This window comes from Struthio camelus, chromosome 15 (assembly GCF_040807025.1).
Source record: "Struthio camelus isolate bStrCam1 chromosome 15, bStrCam1.hap1, whole genome shotgun sequence".
NCBI lineage: Eukaryota > Metazoa > Chordata > Aves > Struthioniformes > Struthionidae > Struthio > Struthio camelus.
Genome location: NC_090956.1, coordinates 4,538,525 through 4,556,561, shown reverse-complemented (window position 1 = coordinate 4,556,561; position 18,037 = coordinate 4,538,525). Strand labels below are relative to the sequence as shown.

The window sequence follows — 18,037 nt, the reverse complement described above, 5'->3', positions numbered from 1 at the left end:
TTCACTGAAAATGTATTTACCGCTCCTTACCGCAAAGGAGAAGTACTTCATTTACTACTTAGGACAAGAACTCAGATTCATGGAAATATAAAGCTGCTTTACTACAAGGCAGTTTAAGGAGAAAGGCCAAGTTCTTCTAGCACATGGAATATGCAAGACTTCAGCTATCATATGGAGTATCCTGATTACTGTAACTTCTGTCCTTGCTGGCCCTGCACCTGCACATCCTCTTCCTTCTTTCCATTTTCTGAACGTTTAGCTGTTCTGTATTTCTCCCAGGGGTGGGGAGTCTCCTCTCCTGCCATTACTTTTAACCACCGATAGTAGTAGCCACGGAAACCATCAATTTTTTCCAGGTATGTGTTCTTTGACTTATACTGCAAAGAGAAACACAACAAAGTTTTCTATTAGAAGAGAGCTTACTTAAATGTGTAAGAGCTATAGACTTCTACTAAAGAAACAGCTATCTAGTAACTGTCAGCCCGATCACACAAACGCCAAAGAAAAGCTCCTTTATGGTCTTAGGTCACCTACTTTTTGGTATCCTTTGGTATGCCTCCCCTTGCTAGTTAGTAGTCTATCAACTACCCCATTCAATTTTGATAAGCACTGATGCCTTCATAGTGTGACCGGTCATGGGTACCTACCTTGTCAAAATTAGGAGGGTACTGTGCTGCAAATTCCAGCTGGCTTATGATAACTTCATTGGGGGGTACTTGGTTGTTCCTCATGTCTCGCAGGATCTCTATGAGGTAACGGTAGTCCAGCTGCCTCACAGCGGCAGCAATAAGCGTGCTGTAGATATATTTGTTGGGAGTCACTCCAGACCTCTGAAAACCACAAAAACAGCCCAGTTAAGCTTGTCTGCTGCCTAGTGCAGGACTCCTAGAGTGGAGAAGGCATACAGACACCTCTTTATACAAGGAGCACAGCTCTTGGGATCCACATAGCAGTTTCTACAGTGTCAGTACATCCCTTCCTGCAACCCCTCTACTGTTCTAGTGCAGGCACGGGACAGACCAGCTGAGCTCTCAGTCAGTTATTCAAGAGTTACATGTTCTTGGGAGTGAAAACACTCGCTGACCACATAAAACACAGCAAGTCTTTTTATAAGTTTAACAGTTCACTTGCTTTGCCTTCCTGAAGTTTGAACCTAAGTGTGTTTTGTTTTTGTTTTTGTTTTTTTTTTACCGTCAAATCTGAGAGTAACTGCAGTCCATCCTTCTCTCGGTGGCAAGCAATTGCTAAGTTACAAAACGTCTGGAGGTTAGGCGATATTCCTCTCTTCGCTAGAGCTGGCAGCAGGCCCTGCAAGAGGCAAGTGCTGACATCAGTTTCCAAAAAGTCTTACTGTAGCTTTCCAGGCAGAGCTGGAGATGCTAAAACAGAATCCATAAATATTCAGAAAGTACCATTTTCCACAAACCAGTCCTCAGGTTAAAGATTCCCAATTTATATTGCGGATACAGAAATGCGTCTCACAGTAAAACGCAGGTAACACTGGAGGCCCGAGACAATAAGGTGGCAGTAGAGCCAATTTGGGGTTTTTTCTCACCTTTGCTCCTTCAAGGTCTCCCTGTTTACTTTTCTTTCTTATTAAAGTGTTAAAGAAAGTCACATCTACTTTCACTTTATGCTCATTGAGGATTGCCAACAGAGAGGACTCTGATGGGCTTTGGGGTTCCACCAGCTCAGCCAGTAATGTGAAAGTTTTAATGTTGGGTTCTGCGTCATCCTCTTTCATTTTATTCAAGAAGCCCTCCACATCCCCCATCAAAACCAGTCTATCAGATGGTGTGGCTACTGTCCCCAAGGAAACCGTGGCCACATCGGGCATCTTGGAATCCAGTAAGTTAGGCAGGTTGCAGAAATGCAGGTTCTGGCTTTGGCTTGCTTGTTCCTGCTCTGTCTCAGTCTGGTCTGTCCTCATCAACGCTCCAGTCCCGCTGTGAGCTATGTTAGCACTGGCAAGACCAGCCAGTATTGGTTCTGTTTCAGCCCAATTCACATCTGTGTTTTGTTGCTTGATCTGTTGTGCAGGCTGCACAGAGTTCTCCTGAAACAGTTGCTTTTCCATGGCTTCCACATCCAGCTGGACAGCAGCTGCACTCTCTGATCCCTTCTTCCTCTGACTTCTCGCCTTTTGTTTCTGCCTACTGGGTGCAAGCCTTAGCTGAGATGAATTCTCTTCAGTGGGTCCTAGCAGTACTTGAGAAGCCAAAACTGGATCGCCTATTCCACAGTCTCTTGCAGCACGGAGCATCAGATTGTAAGTGTGGCTATCGGCCTTTATCCCAAGTCTAGTCATTTGTTTCCAAACCTGAAGAGGGGAAGATGAACATAAGGTACATGTGATATTAAACAACAGGAGCATTTCTAGCAGGATGTAAGCCTATCTTAGTATATCTACAGTGCCGGCTGTTAATCATATCCACCTGCTGAAAGGGAGTAAGTTTACAGCGTGATGCGATGTCATTAGACTTTGAATAGACACCTAGAGCTAGTACAGTCCTATGAGATCATCCAGAACAGTTTTACAGGTGTTTGCACTATGAGATATCCTGATGGAAGTCTAGTTTACAGAACTTGTCTTGGGAGGAGCTGAGCTCCTCCTGTTTTCATCAGCTCTGAGCAGCCTGCTGCCTTCTGCAGGCTCAAGTGACGAGTTACAACAACAGATGCAACGTCATGTTTTTCCTTCCCACTGAGTACACGAAGACAGACCTGCAAGGCATAGCGGAAGCCATTGTCTTTGTCCTTTATGCAGCCCATGAGAAGGAAGCTGAAGGTTTCAGCTGTGACAACGTGACCCTTGTGCACAATTTCCTAAAAGAGGAGAGAGAGCATTAAACTTCCCATTCACCCCTACAGTCTGCCACAGCTGGCTGCGAAGCACAAAGTACTGCCGCTGCCTTCTGGGGACAGAGCAACGACAAAGCACAGGGCAGACTCCAAGTACCGGGAGCAGAATGATAGCTGCAGGAGGAAAAAAGTCCTGACAGTACCTGCATAGATCCTAGTTTCTCCCTTATGGGAGCTACGGAGAACTTGGGGGCAGGAATCCTTTTGGGTACTGCCGGACTGGCCCCTCTGAGAAGAGGTGCTTTAAGAGCCATAAAAGAAGCTAGCTATCAATATATGCGTTCTCAAAAGGAGGGAAGGAGATAGAGGAGATGTGAACCCCCGCAAATACTCTGTTCAACAAATTGTTGACAGATCAGAACAGACGTTTAAAGCCAAACGACGTTTAAGCCTGCAGCTGCCTCTTTTTATCTACTTAAACTTTACCTGATATGTATCAGCACTATTTTGTTGTATAAAAATCAAAAGTCAATACAAAAATATGACTACTTGTTCTAAAATGACCTGAGCTTAAAATGAAATAGAGAAATCTACGCAATATGGCAGCTTCTAGGAGTTTTAAATAGAGTAGACTACGCTTAATACAAGAAAAGTCACATATTTACCTTCAGTACATCAAAGCACATCCTGAGATCTGAGCACAAGGCGCACACTTTCAGCAGAGCATGGTAAGTTATCAGGTTCAGCTCTTGATTTTTGCTCTTTAGTTGCTGCCGTAACTTGAGAGCACTCTGCAGACCTGAGTCCTTCCATGGTGATTCAGCACAGGCATTGAACAGGGCTGTGTAAGTGGCATCAGTGGGGAGTAAGCCTCGTTTTTTCATCTAAAGGGAGGAAAAAAAGAAATGGAACTGGCTTTTTAGGAAAAGAGTTCCAGAATTTCATAGTTTGCTTTTAAGATTTTCAGGGTAACAACATGTAAACATTGACTCAAAGGCATTTTGGAGTCAGAGACTCACGACCAAATGCTTGAAACCAGTTTTGGCTAAAAACGTAATGAAAGTTTTAATGAGGAGAGGACGTAAACCTACATCATTGTAGAGCCTGAATGCCTTTTTCACGTAGCCAACCCTGCCACAGCCACCTATTAGAACCGTGTAGTTGCTTTCTTCTGGCTGGACACGTTCTTCCTTCAGCATCTGCACCTCAAACAGCTCCAGAGCCTCTGCCAGCTGCAGGAAGGAGAGAAATCCATGATGAAGCAGCAACAGAATCAGTTATAATGGGTGTTAATAGACTGTGGTAGAAGTCCTAGAGAGCACAGGGTTCCTCGCATTCCTTATTTTACTTCTCTTCTGTAAAGACATACAGTGACCACACAGGACAATACACATGGGACAGCGTTGGAGGTGTTTGGAGTGAGAAGCCGCAGCACACTTGATATCAAACCCAGGACTGCCACGGGGGGTGACAGACTGGCTGAACGGAGGAGGAGATGAGGAGTGGTTGAATTTGTAGAGGAACTAATTGCACACCCTCAGAACTGACTAGTTAACTTGATTCTTATTTTCGGAGGGGAAACAGGCATAGGAAAGACCAGTGCCGTAGTCCAGGTTTTGCAAACGGAATCCTCTTTTAGCTCCTGGCCCAGCAAGTCTACAACACCGTGCTGCCTCTCTATCATCAAACGCTCTTTAACAAACAAGCAAAGAACTGGGAACAAACCTTGTCCTGTTTAATGAGGGCCTTGCATTTTAAGAAGTACCAGTACGGTGTGTTCTTGGGCCCACGCCGAGGTTTCCCTTCTTCTTCCTCCTCCCCCTCTTCTCGAAGCCGTAAATTCTGAAAGTGCGACGTGGTTTTGTGATAATGCTTTCTGGAAGAAAATTTACTAGATAGCGTCCCAAAATCCACGTCCGCCTCCTCGTCCGCGTCACGGGCGGCTTCAGCGGCGCCGCCGGGACCGAGCTGGGCCGGGTCCCCGCCGCGCAGCGCGCAGGCCGCCGGCGACGAGCCGAGCGGCCTCAGGGCCGCCGGCAGCGGCCGCCCCCGGCTCGGGGGCCGCAGCAGGCCGGGCGCTGCCCGCGGCGGGGCGAGGGGGGCCCGGGGCGGCCCGCGGGCCACCAGCCGCAGCAGCAGCAGCCTCATGGCGGCCCGTCGCCGCCGGGCGGGGAGGGGGTGGGGGGGGGCAGGAGGCCTCCCGCCGCCGTCGCTAGGCGACCGCCACCCCGCTCGGCGCCGCGCGCGCCAAACGGCGCCTGCGCGGGCGGAAGGGGCGTGGCGGCGCGGCGCCATTGGCGGAGGCGCGCGGCCTGCCGGGAGGCGGGGGGTCAGAGGTGACTCCCGGCATCCCGCGGCCGCCGATCGCCACACGCCGCCGCAGCGGGCCGCGCCGGGCCCCCCCCCCCCTTCCGCCTCCTTCCGCGCCCCTTCCCACCGCCATCATGCAGGAGCTCATCGCCAGCGTGGACCACATCAAGTTCGACCTGGAGCTGGCCGTGGAGCAGCAGCTGGGCGCGCAGCCGCTGCCCTTCCCCGGCATGGACAGTGCGTGCGGCCGCCGCTCCCGGGGCGGGCACCGGGGCCTGCGGGCTGTCCCCTCCGCTCCCCGCCCCGCCGGCGGGTCCTGCCCCGGGGATGGGGCCCGGCCGGAGCTCCTGCCGGCAGCGGCCCGGGGGGCCCGGCTTTGCCTGAAGCCCCGGGCGGGGGCTGCCGGGGGCCTGAGCCCCTCTGCCGGCTCTTATTGCATCGAGCCAACTTCTGCTGTCCCTTATGAGAGCTTCGGTCTCAACCCAGATGTTTTTCTTTCCTTCCTTGGTGCCATAGTTAGTGCCAGACCAGGCTAGAAAGTGAAGGTGGAGGCATCATTCTGAATAAACTTGACTTTTCTCCACAGCACTTCAGTTTCTTTGTTCCCCTTCCACGGATGAGGTGTTTTAAGGACCAGGAAGATCTCATCTTGGAGTGTATCTGTGGCCTGTGCTCTAAGCTTTCTCCTACAGTCTAGTAATCTGGTACAAGTAGTCTAGGGAGACTTACAGATTGTTAAAATTTTTCTGGCTAGACTACTAAACTAATATTTTAATGCCCTTAAATCATCTGATCCCTGTAGGTCAGGATCAGCAAGGGACAGCATCCTAATGCTCGTCTCAGTCCTTTTTGGTCAAAACAATATAAGACTTCAGTTTTCCTGGCTGTAAAGACTGGTTTCACCAACGTGATTGATTTAATAGCAGAGGAAAGCCTGGTCAACAAAACCTGGTTCTCCGAAAGGCTAAATAGGCACCACCAAGCTCCTGTAAATCCTGTTGGTGTACGTTTTACCAAAAAGTTTACAGATATTGGTGAGGGCCAGACTTGAACAAGGAACTCGCACTGGAAAGTAAACTCCCCAAACCAAAACACTGCTCTTTTCATGTTGAGAACCGGGTTGTCTCTGTAGGGAAGGAAATATTTTAAAAATTGCTGCAAATTCTCATAAAAATTAATAGTGTTTCTTTGGCTATTTTCTCCACAGAATCAGGTGCTGCTGTCTGTGAATTTTTTTTAAAAGCGGCCTGTGGAAAAGGCAAGTACTATTCCCAATACAATTATACTTTTACAGATGGGAGGGGAAAGGGAAACTAGATTCCTTAGCACATCGCTGTGTAGAATGCTCATGGTATATTGTAAAAATGGGGAATAACTGAGATGGAATTAGCTGCCACAATTGTGAAGTAAGGGTATTTTTTAGAAGAAGTGGGGGTGAATAAGCAAGGCTACCTGCAAAGACAGGTTTGAACTGATTGCAAGCGGTCCTTGCTCTGCACATGCCTTGTTAGTAGCTGTGGGTCATGGCTGCCCGGATTAAGAGCTGGAGCTTGCACTGCTCTGCTCATTAGAGAGTAAAAGAAGACTCTTATCAAGAACTCCCTGTTCTGCCATTGCCACTTACAGAAAAAGTGAAGTCTTCTGAAAACTCTTCTTGCAGAGGGGAGTCAAGTGTTGCTGCTGTCTTGTGCATAGCTTCTTGTGCTGCAGATTTTAAATATTCTTTTTTCTTTTTCCTTGCCCTATTGTTCTGCAGGTGGCATGTGCCCGTTCCGACACATAAGTGGGGAAAAGACAGTTGTTTGCAAGCACTGGCTACGTGGACTGTGCAAAAAGGGAGACCAGTGCGAGTTTCTGCACGAGTATGACATGACCAAGATGCCTGAGTGTTACTTCTACTCCAAATTTGGTAAGGGGCATTGTAGCTCCTACTTGACGTTCCTTGCTAGCGTGGGAATCTGATGGTGCAGAGGATCTTGATACATCCTTCTCACCCTGTCTCATCCATCTTCAAAACATTACAGCTCTTCTGTGTCTGCTGATACTGTTAGGTTGTAATTTGTCAGATCTGCTTAGCCCCTCACCTTATTTTACCCCCTAAATTCTTCATATGTTGTAGATGTGTCCTCTCTCAAGAGCTTGCCCCTTGGGGGAAGAGGGGGGAAGTTCAAGTCTTCGCTGGGTTTTGTACCTAATGTTCTGTTTTGGGTATGAGATGAGTAGGCTGAGTAGGTGGTCTTTGCATGACTTTTATTTTGGGAAGTTGATGAGCAGCAGAGGGTATGGGGGTGCAAAACTTTTATGCACTTGCTTTCCAGCTCTGGAGATCTGGACATAATGAGGCAACTTGCTGTCAGAAACTTACAGTCTTGTAGGTTTCCTTGGATTGAGGTTAGTGTGCAATTTGTAGTTTCTCCACACTTTTGGTGCACTAAATGTTTAGTTTTCGTTATCATGACTGCTCTTTCGAATTCAGTTTCCGCATTGTTTTAAAAGCACACGTAAATAATCCAGTCTGGTAGACTTTTACTCACCTAGGGTGAGTCTTGGTGTTTATCATCTAGGTCAAGGCAGGTTGTGCCTGAACTCATAAATGTTGGTAACAGCTTTGTGGGAGCTACATGATTCAGGTAATGTTTTGGGAGTGCTTTGATCTTGTGCCTGCACCGTTTGCTAAGAAGCGTATTTGCCTTTGGTACAGGGGAATGCAGTAACAAAGAATGTCCGTTCTTGCACATTGACCCGGAGTCTAAGATCAAAGACTGTCCCTGGTATGACAGAGGCTTCTGTAAGCATGGTATGTATGTCACACAGTTGCTGCTTCTGTGCCTATAAAGCAAGGGTAGGGTGATGCTATTTTTCCTTTGCAAGATCTGCCTGTGTACCTGCTGTTAGTGAGTGTTGGGTTACACGTATATGAAGTGTGAACTATTGAGCTTTGTGTTGCAGGTCCCCTCTGCAGACACCGACACACTCGAAGAGTCATTTGTGTGAATTACCTAGTAGGATTCTGTCCAGAGGGGCCTACCTGTAAATTCATGCAGTGAGTATGTTTCCAGGCTTGCCCTGTAATCTTATGTTTCCTCTGTAATCTGCTATATAGCAAATCAGGGTGATCTAGCACTGCCCAGTGCTTTTAGAAAGTTGGCAGATGTTTACTTTGTTGCACAATGTATTTCCAGTTTGAGGACATGGGACAGGGGCTCCTTAGAGAGTTACCAGAAAGACTCTGAAGTGAGGATCAGATACCATCTGTGCAGTAGGGTTATGTGGGTTTGTAATCCAGAAGACTTCACAGCTAGAGGGAGATGCTACCTACTGGACTATCATTTTAGTTTATGTAATGCTGAGCAGCAGAATGCAAAGAGAAGTGGGAAGGGAGGTCTGTTTCTTGTGAGTGAAACTTAATTAGCTGAATGTTTGCTTTGTTATCCGGAGTTACTTGTCTGAGCTGATGGTAGAATGTTGGCATATGGTTCAAGAATCGCTTTTCTTGTCTGTCTGTCTGTCTAAACCAGCCCTCGGTTTGAACTGCCTATGGGAACCACAGAGCAACCACCATTGCCTCAACCGACACAAACACAGCAAAAGGTACACAACTCCCTTCCCTCTCCTACAGACCCACCCTCAAAGCACTGCCCACGGTGCTTTAAAAGGAGTGTTATCTAATGCTCAAAACAGGGCACCTGGGCTCTTGGATCTGACTTGCTGGAAAGCCTTGGAGAAACATCCGTTAAATGAGGGGAAACCTTACTTATTTTACAACAGGGCGTGATAGTCTTTCCTCATAAAGAACTTTGAGGAAAATACGAATAAACCTCAAAGCACTGCCCCTTCTCTCCCCTTCTCCCAGCCCTGTAATGTCCACCATCCGATCACAACAGGTTGCTGCTGCCTTCATCCTGGGACCGCAGTGTTTTGCTTTGTTCTATTTCTCCCCTCACAGCATCTTGGTTAACTTCTTCCTCAGTCATTGCTACTTTCCTCCAGCTCAGAGGCCAGCAGTGGCAGTTCTTTCCTTGGGCTGCCTGGAAGGGGGGGGCGCTATGCAGGAATTAAGCAGCAAGAGCAGCAAGCACCCCTGAGTGACAATATAGTGAGGAGCAAAAGTCCTATGGTTACTCCAACTTACATAAAGATCTAGTCACAGAACACTCCTACGTACGTAGAAGCACATTGTATGTGGTTGTGCAGCTATCTGCCAGTTTTTGTAATCTGCATGACATCTCTGTGATGGCAATGATATTTTAGCAGCCTAAACCAACTCTCTAAATCTGCTTTTTAGCGAAAAGCAGGACTGCTGGGCTTTGTATACCTCAGTGTTTGATTTCTTCCCTCTGGTACTCCAGCTGGCAGATCACCCACGCATAAATTTGGAGGAAAACTGATCATTCGATATGTGGGGTGTTCTTTGCGGTGGTTATTCTGTTAAGAAGGGAAAAGGTCTTCATCCATGATGCGCTTAACAAGTCAAAACTTTTCTCCTAACCAACAGAGGACACCCCAAGTCATTGGAGTCATGCAGTCTCAAAACAACAACACTGGGAACAGAGGCCCCCGGCCACTGGAGCAGGTCACCTGTTACAAGGTAATTTGCAGAGGGGCAGGATGGGGAGGGGAAGCCGAGGGGGCTACATTTAAGAAGGACAGAGTGCGTGTCACCTGGATTACACTGTGCTGAAGCTCTGCTGCTGGTTGCTTGTCACAAGTAAAGGAACGGGCTATTGTGATGTGTGATGTCGGCCCTGCAAAGGATTTTTTGCAGTGAAAACAAGTTCATGAAATGTGTGCTCTGCTCATTGGACACTGCATTTTGGTGAGTGGATACAGCTGTGGGAATAGTATTGCGCTCTGATGGCTCTAGGTCACTGGTTTGCCAGCTAATGGACTTGCTGTGGCCCACTTAAGACTGCAGACTGTGCTCATCTGCTAATAACAGGAAGCCCTACTACAGCGCCAGTTAAAAGAGATGGTCAGACTGCATTTCAAAACAAGAGTTAAAATTAGTTTTGTGCTCATGAGTCCATTTGATTACACTTTGTGATTGCGGAAAGATTTTCTTCTCCCTTGTTAGTGGGGAAGGTCCATGTGAGTAATGGAAATCGAATATACAAAGACTGTAACTATTTCGGTTGTAACACCTGTTGTCAAACTAAGGCGCGAGCTGTTCACTTTGGTTGCTCAATGAGGAGCACAGGCAGAACTTTGACACAGTTGAGTTTCCATCTCTTCTTTATTTTTACAAAAAAACCATCCTAGCCACTACAGAAAAGAATAAATCTTCCTTTCCCATCAGCTTTGACGGTTACATCGTAGTACGTGCCAATTTTATGCCTGAGGTGCTTGTTTGGGTTTCACTGTTTAATCTGTGATTCAAAAGTTACTGTTGACTGGATTGGGATATTAAGTAGCTGAATCAGTTTCACTGAAAACCTTTAATAGCTGCTTATTCAGTTCCAAAATGAAGTTTTACTAAATGTCAACAATGTAAACCTACTCCAATGAAGTCACTTGGTGATAGTGGCCTCTTCAGGGGCAGAAATTCCTATAATTGGAGCTAGCCAAATGTTACTGCAAATGAGGGAGCACAGAGAATTTGGATCGATCTGTCACTCTCCCTCTCTCTCCCTCTCTCTTCCCCCCCCCCCCCCCCAAACTGGAGTTTTCAGAAGCCATACCTTTGCCCAAGGCTACCTTATTCTGCTTCCTGTCCAGTAAATGAGCACTAAATACAGCTAGGATTTAAGGAAGCAAGTAAATTACATATCCGGAGAAAGCAGTAACATCAGATGTCAACATTTCTTTCTGTGCTTGAATAGCCCTAAGGTGCAAAGTCATGAATCTCTTGTTCAGATGCACTTTTCTATCTCTAATCCAGGATAGCCGATCAGGAAAGTGCCCTGTATAGATATCTGTTGCAGTGTGTTCCAGATGAAGTAGTCTTGGAAGCCTCGAACATTGAAATTCTCTTTGGGGTCTTGAGTGTGTGCTGCAGCCCTTTTCTATTTGTAGTAATGTACTGAGACCTCTGTCCTTTGTAGTATGTTAAAGTAACATGGCATCACGCTGATGCCAGCATGGAAGCTGCTTTTGTTACAACTAGTGAAAATGGCCTAAGTCATGTCCCTTGTGACAATATGTTTTATTTCACCTGCTGAACACTGCATCTTCCATACATGGAAAAGCCTACTCATTAGAACAGTTGCTCGTTACATTATTAAAGACAGCTACAGGAAAAAAAAGCTATCAACTGTGTAATAAATTCTCTCTCTCTTTCTTCTAGTGTGGTGAAAAAGGTCATTATGCCAACAGATGCACCAAAGGACATCTGGCCTTTCTCAGTGGACAGTGAACGAACAGAGAGGAGAACGCAAGGGAGCTATTAACGCTCAGAAAAGGTTTCTGCCCAGCACTATTTCTTGAACTATTGATCAGGTTGTTTTTTTTTTTAATGCCATTACTGAAGAACTGGTCAGAGGCTGGCTGCTGCTAAGCAACATTTTTGTAATTGTCTACAACTTTTTTTATGTTTTAACCTTTTTAAAGTAGATTTTGGCCTCCGCCTACTTTCATTGAGCCCTGCTGAAAGGTAGATTGAAATGCGGATAGATATGCAAACCCCTCACCATTGCAGCATTCTACATAAACACATACTTACTCCAGTGTTTCTTTAAAGTGTTTTCCTTCTACCACTGCTCTTTGGGGAACCTGCAGCCTTTCAACCCTCCCTGTGGAAGCAGGAAGACTGACTGGGAGAACTAATACTTGAAATGCCTTCCCTTCAGTGAGGAAGCAGTGATATTGCTGTCCTGCAGCTCTTAAAAAGCAAGCTCTAGGTCCAGTCTGTTGTAGTCAAGTGAGCTTGTCCCGGTAGCTAACTTAACGCCTCGTGCACACCAGGACGTAAGCCTCTCGTGCACGTGCTTAGTTTCTGTGCTTCTTACTATACTGAAGGTTAGAAATTTAATCTCTGTGAGAACTGATCAGAACGGAGTGGGGAGAATAAATTGGCATCTCTATGGTTAGCCAAAGTGTGAGGAGCAATGGCTGTAGGAAAGCTGTATTTGTGCTCGTTTTCTACTTGGAAAAAGTGAGTAAGGAAATAAGCATGGCTGGAAGCGTAGAAATAAAAGGTACTTGTCTCAGTCTCCCCACGGTTGTTCAGCTCACAATGACCAGCTATTTCTCTAGCCTAGAGAACGCCAAGAAGCAGAGCTGCATATTCTTATGGAACACTGCTTTTAAAAGTGGTAGAGCATCCTTCTGAGAGCATAGTCCTGCAAGCCAAAATCCATTAATTTTGTGAGAAGACTATTTCAAAAGGGCCAATGATAAAATGTGAATTAAAAAAAAAAAATTGCACCTACAATTTGAGCCTTATTGATTCTAACCCATCTCTCATTTGCTGACTGCCTTTATATTTTGTTTTTATTGAAATGTACTGTTGCAAAAAGTTGAGTGTTTTTTGGTTTGTTTTTTTTTTTTTTTTTTTTTAAGAACAAAGTAGCACATGGCTAGATTGAGAAGGGGGGGGGGGTCAGTGATCAGAGCCTATCTTGGTTTGAATGACTGCACTTATTTCACTGTAGATATTCAGTCAGTTAAAATAGAATTTTCAAGTCTGATTGTAGGATGAGACCATCAGACACTTCTCCTAACACAACGTTTTGCCCCTACAGGTTAAACAGTGGCCAAACTATTAAATATGTTACCTGGATGTAACCAGGCACCTGGAAAGGGAACTAGAATACACTTTAGTGTCTGACCACCTTCCCTGTGTAGTTCAGGGAAGTTTAAGATCTTTGCTCCCTGCATGGATGTTTTCTGAATCTGAAAGCTTTCCTGTTACAGTTGAAGCTCTTAAGAGATTCTTTGCATCTCTTAGCATGCTTTTCTTCAATACTGGAGAGAATGAGAGGCAGTTGTTGCAGCTTGTATCTGCAACACCCAGGCACAGTTGCAAGCATCAGCAGGTGGTGCTGTAACACTAGGATGCCGTTGTCTAGTGGGGTGCACTAGGAAGGCAATCAACTGGGGCCACATGCACAGATGCCCCTTTAAATGGCATCTGTGCATGTAAGTAACATCTATTAAACTTACCACCACTGCATTTAAGTCAGTAAGCAAAATTTTCCTTTCATTTCATGCACCCTTGCTGTATTACAGACCTCTTAAGCTTATACTTAACGTCCCTACTCACAACTTTCCAACTTCTCTCAGTAACTGAAGTAGCTGTAGTTTTGATAGAAATGGGCTATTAAGAGTAAGAAACATTTTAGTTCCAGTGGCAGAAGGAGAGTAGCACACCTTCTCAAAACCAGACAGGGATCTCATTTCAAGCAGTGCTTTGTGATGAAAAATTGCCCAAGCAGATGCAGTCCCCAGGTGGCAGCCTGCCTGAGAATCAGAAGCACATGGCCATAGCACTGAGTCTCTTAAAGCTCACATGTTCTTCATTCACATCAAAATATCGTATCCTCTCAGTTAGTAGTCCAACCTGTAACATTTAGGGCATTAAAAGTAAAGATGGCATTGGACTGCTTCTTATCAAATAGTTAAAGATAAAAGAATTTCAGTAGTTTCCCCAGTTTATAACGCAAGCTAAGTAGTAAAAGCTTTTCCAGACATCTCTGAACTTATCCCTGAGGGGGGAAATTCAGTGGAGAAACTCACCCACACAGTACCAAGTAAAGTCACCAGAGTCTTAGTTCAGAAAGTGTAAAGTGCATACACTTTATTATTGGTCATAACAGCAGTACAGGTCTTAATATGACTAGTTCTGATATCTTCATCTGGACACCTGTTCCAGCAGCCAAATCTGTTCAAGAACTGCACCTTCACTTTCAGATATTCGTGCTTCAGTGATACTTCCTGTGACGGTCATGCTCTGTATCATTCAAATGAAAGCAAGTTAGTTTTGCTGAAGTCCCAGAAAAAATAAATACTTAAGAATACTTAAGTTCCAGAAAGCACTTTGCAAGAAATCTGAGCACATACTTCCCAAGTCCTGCCAGCTTAAAAAGGCAACAAGGTTATTGTTTTTTTCCATCACCAAGAAAATATTGGCCAACTGTTAACTTACTGAAAACATTTAAGTTCTCTACAGTTAAAAAAAAGTGTGCCTGCCCATAGGCGGAGTCTCAGATCCAAGTGACAATGATTAGCATAGTCTTTCATCTTGTTCCTAAAGCAGTAGCAGATTCACTGTTTTTATTGCCCCAAGCAATCTTCCAAGCAGTCATACACATTCAAGCCATACACGTTCAGCCATACTGCTTTTACTTACTCAAATGGTCATAGCTCCAGATGTAGCTGACGACAACATAACCAGCAAGCACCATAGTGATACCGCTAAGGCCCCCTTTCCTCACGTTGATGTATTTATTGCAATACCTGTCATAACCTGTGTAGAAGAAAAACTATTTCACAGCAGCCAGGTGCTTTGCACGTTTTTCTGCGTCAGAAAGAAGCCCACTGCTACTTAACGCATCCTCATTTCACAAAGCATCAGGAAGTTGCCTTTGAGGCCTTCAGATATTAGTTTAAGAAACAAGTTTGACAGAAGGCAATCCACAAGTTAGTTAAGCAAGGTGAACTCTAAAGTTAATATCAGCCATAAGCTTAAGAACAAACAAGCACGAGCTATTTCTCTCTCAAATCTCAATATTACTATAACTTCCATGAGCTCAAGCTGCTTTGGCATTATCTAATTCTTTAATACTAGAATATATGCATTATACAAATATTTTCATCTGATGTTTCATATTTAAGTCTACCTGAATGCCATATCTGTATCTGCAGCAAAGGACACTAGTCAAAACTTTTGCTAAGTGATCTCTAAAAGTCATATTTCCTTTTTCATTATCTGCAAGGAAGTAGAATGCCGCGAGCGATGCTTAGGGCCCAAGGGCAGCTCAGGAGCCGAAGAGATTTACGCCCCGAAGGCCTCTGACAGCACAAGGGAGGCCGAGGGCGTGCGGGGCGGTGAGAGGCACCCCAGTGCCCGAGCAAGGACCGCCGTCCCTCAGCAGGGCCGAGCCCAGCCAGCCCTGGGAGGGGCCCCGGCCCCTGAGGGCCCCTCACCTCTGCGCAGGGCCCCCGTGATGCCGCCGGGGGTAAAGTCCCTCATCGCCAGCCAGGAGGTCAGCTGGCCCAGCTTCACGTCCATCAGCTTGGTGTCCTTGAGGGGAACTGCGGCACAGAGAGAGACAGAGCGCGGTCAGCGGGCGCGGCGGGGCCGGGCCCGACCGGCGGTCACCTTGGGGACCAGCCGCACTCACCCGGCGGCTGCGCCATCTTGCCGCTGCTTCTCCCGCTGCTGGCCGGGCCGCCGTCGCCGCAGAGGAAGCCGGGAAAGAGCGCGCCGCCGAGGCTCACGGGAGGAAGGTCAGGCGAGCACCCGGATGTTGGGGGCGGGGCAGGCGGGGCGCCATGTTGGGCGGGTCACCACTCCCCCAACCCTGGGGAGGAGTAGGGTCCTGCCGCCCGCCGTGTCCCCTTGCCGCCTCCTCACGGCGGGGATCTGCCCCCTACGGGGGCCCCACGCACTGCCTCGGTTGCCACAGGCTCTGAGTTGAGGCCTGGCGGCGTGTGGCCCTGCCAGCCCCAGTATGGCAGGCCTTGCAGGTGACTCTGGGCGCCCTGAGGCCCGCAGGGTTTCCCCTCGCCGTCCTGTCCGTGGAGGCCCCGTCGCTGGCCGTGCCCCTTCTCCGGACGCACAGGCCCGATGCCGCCCGGCAGCGACGCCGGACGCTTGCGGCCGGCATCCTCTTAACGCCCGCCCGGCAGCAGGGTGTGCGTCGCCCTGGGCCGAGAGCGGCCAGCGTGTCAGCGAGGAGCAGAAACCTGCCGGGGTCTGCCTGGCCTCTGGCGCACCTCGGCGTTAACTCGGCCGTGAGGGGAAAGTGTCGGGGCAAAGCGAGTCACCACACGGTGACGCGGCGACGCGGCCTCACATCCGCCTGCCAGCCCTGCTGCACAGACAGGTGCAAACTGCGGCAAACTCTGATAAAACACCACGGAGAGAAAAGTTCACACGTCTTCCCTTCGGGATCGTTCGGGAGGGTTTCTGATGTCCCCAAAATGAACCTTTTCCCGTGTGCTTAGCCTGAAGAAATTGTGACTTATATTTAAACGTTTATTGGTAATGTTATCTACTGTAACATGTTTAAATATGTTAAGATATATTGTAATGTAAGAAGCTAGGGACTTTCAGATCTCTCCTGGGGGGGACCAGGGCAAACTGCCCTCTCCTACAGCCTTCTTAGATGGCTTGAAGGCTAGAGGAGGAACACTGATCACGTTTTTCACAGGTAGTAAGTGACGAGTGAGTAATGTATTGTGTGGTCCCATTTCAGTGCCCAGGCAGGATTTTTCCATGTGGGAACATGCCGCGTTTTACCACCTCCTCTCAAAGGATGTCAAAGACCGAAGGAGAGGCCGGGCCTCCCTGTCTCCTGGAAGTACAGTTGCCTAACCAGAGCAGTGGAAAAGAGGTAACGTATGAGGATGTGTGGATGAGGACTACCCTTGCCTCCTGTAATAGGGAAGGGGCACCCAGATTTATTTCATATTGCCCACGTCTCTTTCTGGGGGCTTTAATGCAGACAGGCACCCAGGAGAGCCACGCTGGGCAGATAAACACCTGCAGAGCTGGCCATGATGGGAGGGAGGATGGTTTAAGGGGGAGAGGATTCCAGCAGATGTCACTCGCACTTAGCAAAATGCTCCTGCTGGAAAGATGCTCTAAATTAGCCTGACCTCTAGAGGTTTTAAATCGTATCATTCAGGTTCATAAAATAGTGTCAGGTTTTGTTGTTGTTTATTGTGCTGAATCTGAAAAGCAAAGTGATACAGCAGTAAACAGGGAGCAGCCATCCACCACTGCTTCTGACAGGTCAGCCAGGTCCCCAGATTTCCTCAATATTAAATCTCCATCCCACAGAGGACTGTTAGGACGGATCAGAGATGATGAAGACTAAATTAAGGACACTGAAGGGGGCCCACGGGGCTCCTACATAAACACGGAACTACTCTGTAGCGTCTACTTTTCTTAGATCGCAGAATCCTGTTATGCCATTGCAGGATTCTTGCCATGAAAGGCTTATGTTAGCTGGTAATAAGTGACTTGAGGTGTGGGACCTCTGTCATCTCAAGAGACTGTGCTGCTCTGTAATGCATCTTAGAGGCTGATCTAGATGTCTGGCTTGTGTCTTCAGCCTCTATTTTACAGAAATCAATGTATTTATATTGAACAGTGCTCTCCCTTAACATAAAGATAAAAGCAGAAGGAATAAATTACTACCTGTTACTTATTAGCAGAAACTAGGATTAGGAAAATACAGTGTGCCTGCTCACTTAAAGAAATGGTTCTGAATCTGTTCCCTCTAAAATGAGTTAAAACTCCCTTTATTAAATTATCCTTTATTTTATTATTGCACTTTACCAGTAACTGTCTTTTTATTGCAGAAGTGTGCCCTGATGAACTGTTCTGTGGCCTTTTTACTGTACTTGTCAAACTTGCATTCCTCATTGTTGCAGGGCAACCTATTGTTTTAAACAGGATTGCGCATGAAAGGCGGGTTGATTTACCTACAGGAAAAAAGGCAATGCCAGGTCCCTCGTTCTAAGGAGTTGCCTGCAGAGTGAAAGAGCACATAGAGTTGCTCAAACTGCTTATAGCAGGGTTTGGGTAAGACTGAGTTGCTAGGGTAGGATTGGAAGTCCATAAAAAGGATACATCTCCAGTGCAGTTACAGACAGCAGTGACTTAGACCTTGGTGTGGACTGCCCACGCTGGTACAGAGTAAGAGAGGAGTAGTACTGTTGTCCTTATGCCATCTTAATCCTGAACCAGGCAGGAAGAGTTAACTGGTACAGATGTGTGGGAGGTTCTCTAGCGCGCATTTCCTCCCTTTGACCCCGG

At 47.0% G+C, this 18,037-nt stretch overlaps 2 protein-coding genes across 2 annotated transcripts; one reads left to right on the top strand and one right to left on the bottom strand.

Moving 5' to 3' along the window:
* Nucleotides 1–76: 76 nt before the first annotated feature.
* Nucleotides 77–15,522, bottom strand: PTCD1 (pentatricopeptide repeat domain 1). Its single transcript, XM_068908969.1, has 13 exons — nt 15,393–15,522; nt 15,196–15,303; nt 14,399–14,515; nt 13,973–13,999; nt 5,240–5,644; nt 4,528–4,880; nt 3,894–4,034; nt 3,468–3,686; nt 2,725–2,826; nt 1,556–2,320; nt 1,192–1,308; nt 648–830; nt 77–377 (listed from the first exon to the last, which is right to left on the bottom strand). Exons 1-13 carry the CDS (start codon nt 15,406–15,408, stop codon nt 186–188), a joined length of 2,745 nt encoding a protein of 914 aa, XP_068765070.1. The 5' UTR covers nt 15,409–15,522; the 3' UTR covers nt 77–185.
* CPSF4 (cleavage and polyadenylation specific factor 4) lies at nt 5,083–12,568 on the top strand. Its single transcript, XM_068908082.1, has 8 exons — nt 5,083–5,349; nt 6,320–6,370; nt 6,869–7,021; nt 7,814–7,909; nt 8,062–8,155; nt 8,631–8,703; nt 9,608–9,700; nt 11,396–12,568. Exons 1-8 carry the CDS (start codon nt 5,247–5,249, stop codon nt 11,462–11,464), a joined length of 732 nt encoding a protein of 243 aa, XP_068764183.1. The 5' UTR covers nt 5,083–5,246; the 3' UTR covers nt 11,465–12,568.
* Nucleotides 15,523–18,037: the final 2,515 nt, after the last annotated feature.

Bases quoted from the DNA above. Each gene is read 5' to 3' on its own strand.
- CPSF4 (XM_068908082.1), top strand. From the start codon at position 5,247: ATGCAGGAGCTCATCGCCAGCGTGGACCACATCAAGTTCGACCTGGAG. The intron at 6,371-6,868 runs GCAAGTACTATT...ATTGTTCTGCAG, and splicing joins AAAAGCGGCCTGTGGAAAAG to GTGGCATGTGCCCGTTCCGA. The intron at 7,022-7,813 runs GTAAGGGGCATT...CCTTTGGTACAG, and splicing joins TTACTTCTACTCCAAATTTG to GGGAATGCAGTAACAAAGAA.
- PTCD1 (XM_068908969.1), bottom strand. The intron at 14,000-14,398 runs GTAAGTAAAAGC...TGAATGATACAG, and splicing joins CTGGAGCTATGACCATTTGA to AGCATGACCGTCACAGGAAG. The intron at 5,645-13,972 runs GAAGCACGAATA...TTCACTTTCTAG, and splicing joins CCGTCACAGGAAGTATCACT to CCTGGTCTGGCACTAACTAT.